Here is a 14726-nt window from a genome sequence, read left to right as displayed (position 1 = left end):
GCCTACTGTGTGCATGCTCAGTTATGTCCAACTCTTTGTGACTCCATGGACTGTACAGCACACCTTCTGTCCATGGTGTTTTCCAGGGAAGAATTCTGGAGTGGGTTGCCATTTTCTTCTCCAGGAGATCTTCCAGAGCCAGGGATTGAACCCACATCTCCTGCACTGGCAGACAGATGCTTTACCACTGAGCCACCTGGGAAACTCGACTAGCCTACTTACTATCTCACATCAAACCTAAGATAACTTCTAAAGTTACTTGTTCAAAAAGTAAACAACACATGTATTTCCTTCTATGTAAGTGAGAAAAAAATCTTCATTTTTATACATATCCAGGCAACTTAATTTTTCTTTTCTGTAATATTTAAAATTATGGAGAATAACCCGGGGGGAAAAAACTTCTCATCTATATCTTTTCCTCAAATATAGACATTTCCCCTTAGAATGCCTTTCCACAGTTACCAGAAGAAAGACACTGTAACACAACTGTCCACACCATAAAAGCTTTGGTGGACAAATGTGCCTGCCATGAGTGAACTCATACCATAATTTAACAAGGCCAGTTTTCCTATCTCTGTACTGCATTACAGCCACTTTGTAGGCAGTTCATTTCTGATCTAAATTCTGTCAAACTCACAGCCCTTTCCATAGGATCATGCATTTAATGCACATTATCACTGTGATGATGAAGCGTTCACTTGAATTTAAAATATAATATTACTAGTAATTAATTTTGGAGAAGGCAATGGCAACCCACTCCAGTACTCTTGCCTGGAAAATCCCATGGACAGAGGAGCCTGGTAGGCTGCAGTCCATGGGGTCGCTAAGAGTTGGACTGAGCAACTTCACTTTCACTTTTCCCTTTCATGCATTGGAGAAGGAAATGGCAACCCACTCCAGTGTTCTTGCCTGGAGAATCCCAGGGATGGCAGAGCCTGGTGGGCTGCTATCTATGGGCTCTCACAGGGTCGGCCACGACTGAAGTGACTTAGCAGTAATTAATTTACCAGTGCAATTCTTAAAGCCCATGATCAAAATCTACCCTCAACACACATATTTAGAGGAATGAGTTGATAAACATTCGTGAACAATATCAGATACTCAGAACATAGTTTTTAAATTCTCAGAACTGACCTTCCTAATATTTACACATTTTATTTCTCTTCCCAATCACTATAATTATCTAGTACAATCTAGAATCTGAGTTTTCAGTAATTCTTTTTAATAGGAACATTATTATATTCAGACAGTAGTTTTTCTCCACTGAAAAAGAATTACATCTCAGGTTCTCTTTTTAGTATGCCAAACAATTATCTACACATAATTATATTCAAATATTCAGCAAAATAGATAGTAATATGTACACAAATGCCAGAAGTAAACACTTTTTTGCAACACTTGTATTCCACTATTTTTTGTCTATAAACTATCCATGCACATATAACAATGTCAGATCTACCCAGTATACTAAAAACTTCCTAGACCTCTGTAGAAAATAAAGATGAAATTTTAAAGAATTCCATAAGCTTACATTTTAATAGATAATTTCACTTTAAAAGAAAAAGTCTGTTTCAACAAATTTCATGGCAACAAAGTTTTTTCATAAAGATATTATACTACATTAATCAAAGATCCTCAGAAATACTGTTGTACTAATTTAACCACAAAGAACATTCCTATGTAAGTATGCCCTCTGATCAAAGTATTATTTTCATAGAAAAAGGGATGGTCTGTGTTGTCAAGGGGGAGAAAGGAATGAAGAGATACACACTATAAAGAAACTCTGGTTCTTTCATTCTCAGCAATCCTTTACTTTCCATAGTCATTCTCACTCTAACCACATGGCTATTCTAATGCTTTCTGCTCCTAAATTCTCAAACACTTTTCCAAAAAAGAGATTCATTAAAATACTTGTAACCAGCATTTTTGGTTTACCACACAAAAATTTTAAGTGAGAGGCTATAAAAATTCAAGCTATGTTCACAACAGAGTTAAAAATACAATAAATGAGCAACTATACTGATGATCTACCATTTGTTCATCCATTCAGCAAATACTTATTGAATATCTACTGTGTACTAGGTCCTGGGAGCCGTGGATAGAGGTGGAAACAGCTTGAGAAACACATTCCACTAAAGGAGAGACGGTAAACGAATACTGTGATTTCAGAAATCTTAAAACTTTAAGTTCTTTTTTGGGGCAAGAGTGAGGGGTATAAAACAGGAGGCGCCTACTTCACAGAGAAAATAAAACTAGTCTCTAGGCAGGGGGGCAAGCTCTTCCTATTCTGCTCTCTTCACTTCTTCCCAGATACCCACCATCCCACAAGGTTCTCTCTTCTGAACTCCTGTCAATTTCCTTTCTTAGTCTATTTCTTAGTTTAAACTGTGGGTGTCATCTCAGGCACTGAGGTTCCTTTCTCTCTGACATCTTCCACTTCTCTACTTCTACCTTCTTCCTATAACATCTAAACACTTTTAAATTTCAACCTCCTTTGAAAACTCTCTTTAAAGAACTATACACCTGTTTCTAAGTGCTCACCTTTCATTCAGTCCTACTTCTGATTTCTGCTTCCACCACTCCAGTGAAATCATTCTTGTTATGGTCACCATCAACATTTTTAAAAAACAAAATGTGAAACACATTTTCAACTCTTAACCTACCTTTACTCTTTTCAGTGTTTTACAGTATGTATTTTTGCTTCTCAAATGCTCATCTCCCTTAGATACCGGTGTGTCCTAATTTTCCTTCTATGTTACAAATACTGTAATGTGCATTCAAAACACGTGGAAATCTTGTTAAAGTCAGATTCTGATTCAACCAATCGGGGTTAGGGCCCAAGAGACTTTTAGTAGGGCCTCTTGTTACTCAAACTGTAATTCTCAAACAGCACTGATATCACCTGGGAGATTTGCAGAAACACAGAATCACATGCTCCACCTTAGGCCAGCTGAATCAGAATCTGCATTTTAATGAGACCTCATGAAGGTTTTTTTTTTTAATTGTACATTCAAGCTTGAGAAGCATTAGAGATCAGAGGTTCTCAAGCCTTAACCATTAAAACACAAATTCCAGTGCCCTACCCATTGATTTTGTGATCCAGTATGTCTCAGAGCAGGTTACAAGAATATGCATTTCTAACAAGTTCTTAGATGATATTGATACTGCTGATCCAGGGGCTGTACTTTAAGAACCAATGGTTCTCAATCCGGCCTATACATTAGAATCACCTGTGGAATTTTAAAAAGTTTGTTGATGTCTAGGGCTCACCCCAGACCAATTAAACTAAAATCTCTGGGGACATGGCCTAAAGGCTGGGATTTTTAAAAGCTCCCCTGCCTAATCTTAAGGTTTCTAATTTAGGTAATTTAGGAGCGTGTTGGTTGAGAGGGGTAGTGGTGAAAAGAAAATAGTAAAGGATGAATGCTAGTCATATTATGTAACATTATTACAACACATTATACTATAACTCCTTAAACATCTGTTCTACCCAACTCTGCCCTGTAAATAAACACTAGAAATTATAACAGTCTACAGGTTTGTCCTAGGCCATGTCTCAAATGATCATTTCAAATAATGGAACAAAACAATATTTAATTCTTAAAATTCAGAGAAGAATCCAGTATTTGCGAAGTGAAAAAAAAAATCAGAGATAGTGTTAAAACTCTGCATTAAAAGTATTTGATTTGGTTCAAAATCAAGAGTCTTGAAGATAAAAATTTGAAAGAATAGCATGAAGAGAAATGTAGCCTAATAGGAAAAGTATTTTTTCATTTTCACTGGGAAATGAAAACAGCTGTATTTTTCTGATTATATAAATCCTCACTGTAAAATACACACACACACAAATGTATAAGACAGAAATTAAAACTAACTGAAAGCCAAAGTTGCTGAGATAAAACAACTTTATCATTTGACCCAGCTTTCCTGCATCTTTTTATAAAACTGGACTTATTTAACAAAAGATTGCAGAACATATTATAAGGGACACCATGAGCCTACCAAACAACTTAAGAATAAACACAATATAAACAGAGTAGAAACTCCTGCTGCACCTCTCCCAGTTCTCAATCCCCTCCCATCTCATGCCCCACTCACGGTAACCACTACCTAGAATTCCAGTGCTTATTTCAATGTTCTTACTGTATGTACTGGTACTCACAAACAGTATGTAGTATTGTTTTTCATATTATAAATTTTTATATTGGTCATATACTACTAGACATATTCTGCAACTGCCTTCTCTCCTAATGTATTTTATGAGGTTTATCCAAATCAATGTGGGTAGCTCTAACTGGGCCATCTTTGCTCCTATGTGATATTCTACCATCTGAGTATACTACAGTTTATTTTTGTTTTTCTGAAGAAGGAAATACTGTTTCTAAATTTTTTAGTACTATAAATAGTGCTTCAGTGAATTTCTTGTAAATGTCTTCTTGTGCACATTTAAGATAATTTTTCAAGGCTATGAATACCTAGCAACAAAACTGTTAAGCTGAAGAGAAGCCCCATCTCCCACTTTGCTAGCTTCCAGTTGCTCTTGAAAGAGGTTATCAGTTTATACTTCTACAAATAAAGTGTAAAATTACCAATGCTCCGCATTATTGAAAACATTCAAACTGTCAGATTAATTTTTGAAAACCTGAGAGGTTTTGCATTGAAAACCATGTTGACTAGTAGTTTGCATTTCCCTAACTACTAGAGTAATAATTTTTTTCCTATCTTTATTTTACGTGTGTGTCTCCGCTTGTGTCAATTACCTGTTTGTGTCCCTTGCCTATTTTTCTGTTGAACTGTTAAACTTTTTTCTCTTAATTGTAGATCTTTATAAATTATGGGCTCTTTATAGATTTTAAGTGATGCAAATACCTTCTCCCTGTTTGTGACTTTCTATGTATTATTTTCTGATTCAGAGACATTTTATATTCTAATACAATAGAACTTAAAAATCTTTTTCTTTGTGGTAGTACCTTTAGTGTCTCATGTGTAATTTTCTTTCAGTCATTCATGATAAACCTAGTTTTAAACACTGTGAAAATACTTTAAAGTTTTAGAAATCCTAACAGTGATTTTTGTGCTAATATATGAAACCAGAAAGTGAACTTAAGTAGAAACTGAAATTGATCTAGTTTCACTGTCCGAGGTCAATGACAGACAAAATGTAAGTAAACAAAAGATAAAGGAAATTAGATATTCATTGTTAATAATTCAGGCACTATTTGTAACAGGTTTCTCGAATCACACTAACACCTCACATTTCTTTTAAAGATAAGTAATGGTGTTTTACTAGGGTGTGTGTATATATACCTGGCTTATTACATCGGCAGTGATTTCCAAGAATCTAAGAAAACTATAGTTAGTATTTCAACATAGGGAGGATAATTCTTCCAGAAGTGAAAAAAACACACCCAGAAAAGAAATTTTAAAACTTTAAATTTAGGAATAACTAGAAAATTCTAATATATAAATTCATACTCCCAGAGAAGGTCAATTAATTACTTGTTTTTGTTCAATTATAGAAACAGCTACGTTATGGTAAAGAGTAAATGAAATACCTGAATTGCAAGACTAAATTTGAATTTCATGCATAAATACTTGGTAAATCAGAGATTCAAGCAGAGCTAGTATCCTGGGATCTAAAGTTGAGGGACAGGATTGTGAAAACATTTGGCAAGGAACTCATTTATGTGAATAATGCCTAATTTCTAGAACAATTTCCTCTTATGTTTCTTTCACCTTTGTGTTTTATTGATTTCAAAATATTGATTTAATATTGCATAGAAGGCAAAAATCCAGGTAAAGTCATCTAAGTGGATATGCATGGGACAGAGTTTTTTCTATATACCATGTTAAAGTAACACATCATTAATGAATTAAAATGTTTAAAATGATTTGGACAAATAATACAGGACAGGTGAGAATCCTTTACATATGCAGTAAAACATTTCATAATCCTTACAATATTAACTATAAAATAATTTTTTAACAGAGTAATGACACCACCGAAGAGTGGGTTTTTGGGGGTCTTGTTTCTCTCCAGAACTTATCCTACAGAAGGGGTGGGGAAGTAAAGTACAAATTCCCACCTTTGAGGTTTAACTATGAAAAATTTCAGCTGGGAAGATGATTTTCCTTTTACAATGACTCCTCATTATACATAATAATGAGGAATAAAGATGGCCTGGATACAGAAAATCCACTAAGGATTTCAGAAACTCATTTTGGAAAACCATTTCACTCTCTAATAATGTCAAATGATCTAACAGAGAGGCACAAAGGAGGAAAGGGGACTGCCCTGTCTTTCCTACTTTACTGTGAATGCTCATGAACAAATACAGGTGTTAATGAGCATGAAGCTATCTAAAACACGATCCAAGGAAGAAATAAATAGCAAGTAAATCCGACATACTCAAGGTCTGCTCTCTTGATACGACAAGGCCAAACTAAATCATCATTCCCCATGTCCCACAGAACTCAAACAGAGCCAACCCAGCATCATCGTGCTCTCACCCTGGAGTGTTTTCTTGGGAGTAACACCAAGCCACTTTCCAGCAAAGTCTTTAGGGGTCAGTTAGGGATATGTTGTCATTCGACCACACTGGCTGCCTCTCTCTCCAGAAATAATGACAGGCATGTGTTTTTGAAATCAGCTCTCCCCATTTTCTAAGACAAGGATTGGAGTGCTGCCTTGAGCATTTTAGCTGTTATTAAACCAAAAGTATTTTAGTTTCTATTGAAATAATAATATTACAGTTTCTATTATTTCATATAACTATTTAACATTCTTTCGTTGAATAGCTTTCATTTTTAAAATCGACAGTGTTTGTCCAGCTACTCATAATTTAAATCAGAATAAATACAAGTATTAAATTTACACTAAAAGCACTTATAGGTCCCAGCTAAAAAGAAATACAGTCCCATTTTGGTTGTACTGGAAGTCTATTTTATCAAGGCTTAAAATTAAGTGGCCCATTGACTGGGAAATGGAAATATTTATTTTACAACACAGTTTTCCTAATATGTAATCACTACAGAAAGTTCGAAAAAAGGTAAGAAAAAAAAAAGAGAAAAATCCCTAATCACACCAACAAAGATATAAATATCAGTCAACAACCAGTTACTTTTTTCCTTCAGTGTAAATGCACATCTCTAATTCTAAAACACAAATTGGTTTTATTCTGTATCAACAACTTTTCTGCAATTTAAAGATATTAAGAGCAGTTTCTCATGGTGTTAAGTCTAGCTGGAAAGCCTGAATTTTTAATGGTTGTATAATATTTCAACTGGTAGATGTACCATAACTCATTTAACTCTTTTCCTATTGTAGTTGCTTCCAACATTTGTTGTAATGCAAACTTATATGTGAATCTTAGAAACAGTTTTTATTATTGCAGCAGAAGAGACTCCAAAAGACAGAAATACCAGGTCAAAGCAATGCGTATTTTTAAAATGCATTGGGATAGGTATTAACTATTTACTAGAAATAACAATTTATATAACACCTGCAGTATTTATGAATGTTCCTTTTACTGTATCTTTTTCATTTGCACAGATATTTATCATTTTATTACAACTTTACTCAATTATTAGGTTGAAATAAATATCTCTTTGTCTAATTTGGGTTTTTCTGATAGAGAAAATTTATATATATTTCATCCATATAAATGGTATGTAAAGTCTCTATAAAATTTTGTCAATGTACTTTGGGAACCAATAAATAAATGTATACAAATTATAAGAAAACACCAAATTATAAAAATAAAATATGTAGTTATCATATGTACATATATATTTGTGGCCAATAACTTCCCTACTTCATCATTTGGCTTTAAACTGTAACACAGCAAATCCACTCTAGGTATATATTCAAGAGAAATGAAAATACACATCTTAAAAATTTGTACACAGTTTTACTATAAGTTCATATCTCTCTAGATACAAAGCCAGTAGACTAGATTTGGATGGATCCACTAAACAATGCTATCTCACCTAAGAACTGAATACCTAACAGTAATTTCTTGCTGCCTGCTAACCAATACCTGTTTAGAAGTAAAATAAAAATAAAATAGAAACTTGTACACAAATGTTCATAATAGCATTATTCATAAGAGCCCCAAAGTGGAATTAACCCAAATTTCCGTGGCCTGATAAATGGATAAACAAAATGCGGTATATATACATACAATGAGGTACTGTCACCCACAAAAAGAATGAAGTTCTGATACATGCTATAGCATGGATGAACCTTGAAAATATTATGTGAAAGGAAAGAAGCCAGTCACAAAAGACCACACACTGTATAATTACATTTGTATGACATATCCAGAACAGACAAACCAATAGAAACAGAAAATAAGTTAGTAGTGGCCTAGGGCTGGGGAAGGAGTCGGGGCTGGAGAGTGACTGCTAATGGTTTCTTTCGGGGTAATGAAAATGTTCAAAAATTAGACAGTGCTAACAGTTTCACAACCCTGTGAATATACGAAGCATCTTTGACATGTACACTTTAAGTGGATGAATTTATATATTTATGTAAGGTATATGATTATATCTCAATAAAGGTGTTTTTAAAATATATGTGTCACTATACTGTGGTCTGTTAAAGCCCCCACCAAAAAAAGTGAACTTGTCTCTTGCTCTAATTTTCAGAAGTGTTTAACACTGCCTATTTTTCTGAAGCTATGCTGTTAGCATTCTATAATGCTCAGAGCAATTTTATTTTCTTGGGATACTGTTCCACAATTAATATTAAATAACCCTTTTTGAACTTGACCTTTGATCTTAAATGAATTTTGCCTTAAATTCTATTTCATCTCACATGTTGATGCTGCTGAGTTTTCATTCATGTGGAATATTTTTCTCCACATTTGAAATATCAAGGTTGCTTCTTTCTTGAACACGTGTACACCCATGGCAGATTCATGTTGATGTATGGCAAAACCAATACAATATTGTAAAGTAATTAGCCTCCAATTAAAATAATAAATTTATTAAAAAAAAAAAGAAGTACCTCTTGCACATATAAGCTTCCATGGTGGCTCAGTTGGTAAAGAATCTGTCTGTAATGAAAGAGACTGCTTGCAATGTAAGAGACCAGGTTTGATTTCTAGGTTGGGATGATCCCCTGGAGAAGGAAATGGCAACCCACTCCATTCCTGCCTGGGAAATCCCATAGCCTGATGGTCTACAGTCCATGGGGTCGCAAGAGTCAGACACACACATCTCAGTGCTATATTTCATTTGTAAAAGTCTGAGATTCTATTCACAGGGAAATTTAACACTTTCACTTTTACCTATTAGTACACTTATTTCTGTCATCATATTTTTTTTAACTATACTTTCTTATTTTCTTTCCTCTACCTTTGGTTGGAATGTTAAACTTTATTTATTTATTTTTTTACTCTCATGATTTATATTAATTGTCCTATGTGTGGTTATTATTCATATATTTCAGATTATGTTTTTCTAAAAAATTAAAGAGTTAATCTATATTTGAATCATTTTCCTGAAAAAGAGTCCTAATATTCTATCTCTTCTTTTTCTTCTACTCTCCCATGTTTAGTTGATCTGCTCCTGACTAATTTAAAGATGAACCTTATAGTTAAAAAACTATGACTTAACAATACAAATACACTTTACTGGATATGTGTGTATTGTAAAGCTCTCTGCTGTTTCCTTACTTTGATACCGCTTCCTCAAAACATGACCTCCACTTTTTGGACCTCCAATACCACACCCACCCCTCCCACATTAGGCAGGAGTACTAGCATAAATAATTCTTTCAAAGAAGGTCTGTAACAATCAGAGAAGCTGAATCATTACAGATCCAAAACTATTTTTATTTTATTTTCCTCTCACACTGAATTGCTGGTTTGCCTGCATACAGAATTACAGGTTCAATATAAATTTTTTCTCAACTTCAAAACTACTGCATTTCTATCTTCTATTACCTCTTTTTACCAATAATAGGGCTAATATCTACCTGATTTTTTCCTTTGTTGGTAAACTGTGTTTGCTCTCTGGAAGGTCTTAAGTCAGTTCCTCCTTATTACTAGCATTCTGAAATTTCACAGGAAGGCATCTGAGTGTAGGTCGTTTGTCACTCTTTTATTCAGTATTCAGTAGGCCTTTTTAGATGGAGAAGGCAATGGCACCCCACTCCAGTACACTTGCCTGGAAAACCCCATGGACGGAGGAGCCTGGTAGGCTGCAGTCCATGGGGTCACTAAGAGTCTGACATGACTGAGCGACTTCACTTTCACTTTTATGCATTGGAAAAGGAAATGGCAACCCACTCCAGTGTTCTTGCCTGGAGAATCCCAGGGATCGGGGAGCCTGCTGGGCTGCTGTCTATAGGGTCGCACAGAGTTGGACAAGACTAAAGCGACTTAGCAGCAGTACCAGCAGGCCTTTTTAGAAGACTTGTCTATTTTCAGCTTGGAGAAATTTCATCCTATTATTTCTGGGATTATAACTCCCCTCCACTCTCATTTATTTGAAGTTCTATTAGATGAATGTAGAAGCTTTAGATGGAGAAGGAAATGGCAAACCACTCCTGTATTCTTGCCTGGAGAATCCCATGGACAGAGGAGCCTGGCAGGCCATGGTCCCACAGGGTAGCAGAGGGTCAGACACGACTGAAGCGACTAAGCACAGAAGCTTTAGAAGGTACTCTATAGTGTACGACCTTTTGCTTATGCTTCCTACCTTTTTAAGACTACACCCTGAAGAACCTAACTCCATCTTCTACTTCATTAATTTGCTTCTAGCTGTGTCCACTCTATTTCACCTATGTGTTGTTTTTTCTTTTTTAAAATCTTAACAATTAGATTTTAAAATTCTTAGATTGGTTTAATTTCATTCTATTCCATGTTTGTTTTAGAAATGTAATAACCTTTCCTATGTTACCATGAATGTTAATCTGACTTATTTCAGAGTCTGTTGCCTGTTCATTGTTTCTCTGAGTACTGTTTTTTTCTTAAGGTTGGAGCCTCGTTTTTCTATCATACGTTTTCCTCAAACATTTAGTGACTCTTGGCAGCAAGGTCATTTCAGAGACTCTCTGTGTCTGTCTGTGTATAATGGTTCTGTTCACTACCATGAGCCTCAAGTAAAAAATGTGGGATATGAGGCCAGGTGTCATGTACATGTCAGGAGTTTGTCTTCCTAGGAAGAAACTCCTTGAGCTTTCTGACAATCAAAGGCTACCTGAGGGATCACCAAGCCTCTCTGGCCTCTGTATTATACTCAATTGAGATTCACAGAAAAGTGAGGGAGAGGGGTCACCACAGGCCTAGCCATTCTATATGTAGCTCCTTATCTAATCATACAGACCCCCCACTCTTTGAATATGACTCCGGTTAGCGAACACTACTGGTCTATATATTTGGGGGGTGTGGCTCCACCATGCTTTATTTTTCTGTGGATGTGACTCATCAAGCTTAATATCTTTTAAGAATTCTTATAATTTCGATCCACTGGTGGGACCCTTTCTTGTTTTCCCAGACTATTATCAGCTGATTAACATAGTGAGTATTTATATAGGTACAGACATGTATGCACACTTCTCCTGTCCTCTTATGGAATCTGGAACATGACAGCGGCGGTGGTAATGTAGTTAAAGAATAGCATGAGCTCAGCCTACTGTCTGGATCACTTTCTCAGTGTCACTGTTTGCTCAAGGGTATGTACTCTAGTGTTAACATGGCTGTATCTCTAAATCTCAGACTTGTATATCCAACTCTGAGCTGATATCTCTTCCTGTATTTCTTACAGGCACCTCAAATTTAACATATCCAAAACTAGATTACTCATCTCATCCTCACCAAATCTGCTCAGGCATCCTCATGACCCTTGCAGCAAATTCGTCACAACTCCTTTTCACTCATATCACCAAGTAGTCCCGACAAAATATATTTTATTTCTTTCCATTTCTACTGAGTGCCATTAACTTTGTCCCAGCCATTACCTTTCACCTAGAATAGTCAGTCAACATTCAAAAATACAAATCAAATCATGTCATTCCTCTGCTTAAAACTCTTCCATTACTTCTCATTGCTTTTGGAATGAATTCCACAGTTTTTCCACATTAAACACTACTCTGAATCCAAATCTGGTGACAAGGTCCCTGCTATTTACTTAAAGACCTGATGCCAACAGGTTATTAGCCTCCTGGGTTATATAAGTTTGACTTTCCCTTTCCTTTGTTCCACCATCTTGCTGAAGTATTCCATAACTTCACCTTAATGTAACTTCTCTTAACTATGATGCCTGTATTATAAAACTGCTATAGTAGGGATACTCTTTAGATACTAGGTATTTTATCTATCTGTAACTAGATCAGTCCCTTTAGGAACCATCCTTGTTGAATGAACAAGTCCAGTTAAAGCTTTGGATGCCTCTTGGTTCAACTTACTATAAAATGGGAAAACTCCAGTTAAGTCCCATATATGACAGGTTAGTCCAGGCTTTGATAGTGTGAGCCTGGGTAAAAATCCTAACTACTCTTGGACACGGCTTCTTTTCCTGTCAAATGAGCAGGTAGGGTTGGATGATCTCAAAGGTCTCTCTCTTCCATTTCTAGTGGTCACAGATCCTATGATGTAATATAGTATTTTCTTAGAGAAAGTACAGTACCTATCACTCAAATTTCATGAAAATTATACAGAGGGTAATATTCTCCTTCAGGCCTAAGTGGAACTTTCACCAGAGAGGAAAATAATTCAACTTGAGGTTTCTGGAGACCACTTAAACCAATATGGATTCATTTCATCCAGATTAAGTGTCGCCCTCAACTGCCTAAGGAATACAAACTTAAGAACTGAAAATACAATAGCAACAACAATAAGCACTATTACTACTATTATTGCTACTACTACACAGTAACAAAAATGCGAGCTTTTAGCTCATACTGGGAAATGACAAAAACAAACTATAATAATCTAATAGGAGTGAAAAACAGGAAAAAAAAAATAACAGTAAGTACCAAAGGCTTCTTCCAGAAAGATCAATAAAGATCAATAGTTCATATGGGTTTACCAAAAGAGCCAACATACTCCGCTTTATCCACATCCCCTCCACTTTTATAAAAACATTAAAAGGAGAGGCTCTTCAGACTTGCATCTAACATTTTAATACTGTCTAAACTGATTATAACTAATTCTAAGTCTTGATCAAAATCATAAACACCAGAATAAAAAATTCACTCCTTCCTTAGTAATTTATAATACCTAACTATCGTTCTACAAACTGTATAACTGTTGAAAATGGGAACTTATTCCCACTGACAATTACTATACCAAGGTTTGAGTACTGCTCTCTTTATTGATGGATTTCATAAATTAAATGATCCACATTGCTTTACCTGATACATTCCAACTCCGATGTGCTTTGGCTCGATTTTCACTAGCTCAGCTAATGGATCTTGTACACGCCTTGCTATGGAAACTGAAAAAACAGAATCAGAAAACAAGTATGGCTTAATGTGAAAAGCAGTATCCAGATAATTACTATTTTAGTTTCTTATAATACAAGCAGTTATCCCTCTTTATTCTTCCCCCTAAAAGACCAACAGTTTAACCAAGTTTCAAAGTCTCGCCGACCCATACAAAAAGTGAATGCAAAACTTCAGGATTGATTATGTCACCAAAACTCCTAGGCATTCCTAAGCTCAAATGCATTGAAAGGGTTATATATTTGGAAAAACAAGTAAAACGGTTGCTATATTTACACAATTGCCTGTTCATTCATTAAATACAGTATGCAAGGACACCTCACAATTTAAAAAACAAGTAGATATTGTTTTATTTTTAAATAACCCTGCCTTACTATAAACATGATATACATCTTTGCATTAAATATGCTTATTAAGACTACATCTTGATAATGATGAGTAAATGATAGAATCATATCTTACTGCAATCAGAGATCAAGTTAGCTGGCTAGTGAATATACTTGTATTGCCTTGAATATGACTGCAAGATTAGTCTGGGAAGTGATCTGCATGTTAACTGCTTGGTCCTAACACACGCACAGTCCTAATTACATCCCTTTCCTGACCATCACATCGCATTTTTGAGACTTGAGAGTTAAATTCAAATATTGCTTTACTTGTGTCATGATTTTTACTTAGTCATCATTTATTATCACCTTTTTTTAAACAAAATCTCATAACTAATTTAGCTTATAAGACGAATTTAGTTGGAAAAAAAGAAATTTAATATGAATCTTCAGTTCAGTTCAGCTGCTCAGTCGTGTCTGACTCTTTGCAACCCCATGGACTGCAGCACGCAAGGTTTCCCTGGCCATCACCAACTCCCGGAGCTTGCTCAAATTCACGTCCATCAAGTCGGTGATGCCATCCAACCATCTCATCCTCTGTCATCCCCTTCTCCTCCCGCCTTCAATCCTTCCCAGCATCAGGGTCTTTTCAAATGAGTCAGCTCTTCACATCAAGTGGCCAGAGTATTGGAGTTTCAGCTTCAGCATCAATCCTTTCAATGAATATTCAGGACTGATTTCCTTTAGGATGGCCTGGTTTGATCTCTTTGCAGTCCAAGGGAGTCTCAAGAGTCTTCTCCAACACCACAGTTCAAAAGCATCAATTCTTCATCAATATGAATCTTAAGGATAATTCAGGCAACTCTTTTTTTTCCCCCAAGTAGCATAGATGCACTGAGTGTTTACATATGAACAGGATTCATTTTCTAAACACATGAAAGTTAGTC

At 35.5% G+C, this 14726-nt stretch overlaps 1 protein-coding gene across 1 annotated transcript in view; it reads right to left on the bottom strand.

Annotated features, from left to right (window-relative positions):
• Positions 1–14726, bottom strand: part of SRBD1 (S1 RNA binding domain 1) — a 229899-nt gene that overhangs the window by 77247 nt on the left and 137926 nt on the right. Inside the window, exon 16 of the mRNA XM_068970186.1 lies at positions 13364–13446. Coding sequence (XP_068826287.1) covers positions 13364–13446 — 83 coding nt within the window. The remainder of the gene's footprint in view (positions 1–13363; positions 13447–14726) is intronic.

The sequence above is a fragment of the Capricornis sumatraensis genome, chromosome 1, assembly GCF_032405125.1.
Source record: "Capricornis sumatraensis isolate serow.1 chromosome 1, serow.2, whole genome shotgun sequence".
In the NCBI taxonomy this organism is placed as follows: domain Eukaryota; kingdom Metazoa; phylum Chordata; class Mammalia; order Artiodactyla; family Bovidae; genus Capricornis; species Capricornis sumatraensis.
This window is presented reverse-complemented; position numbering and strand designations above follow the sequence as displayed.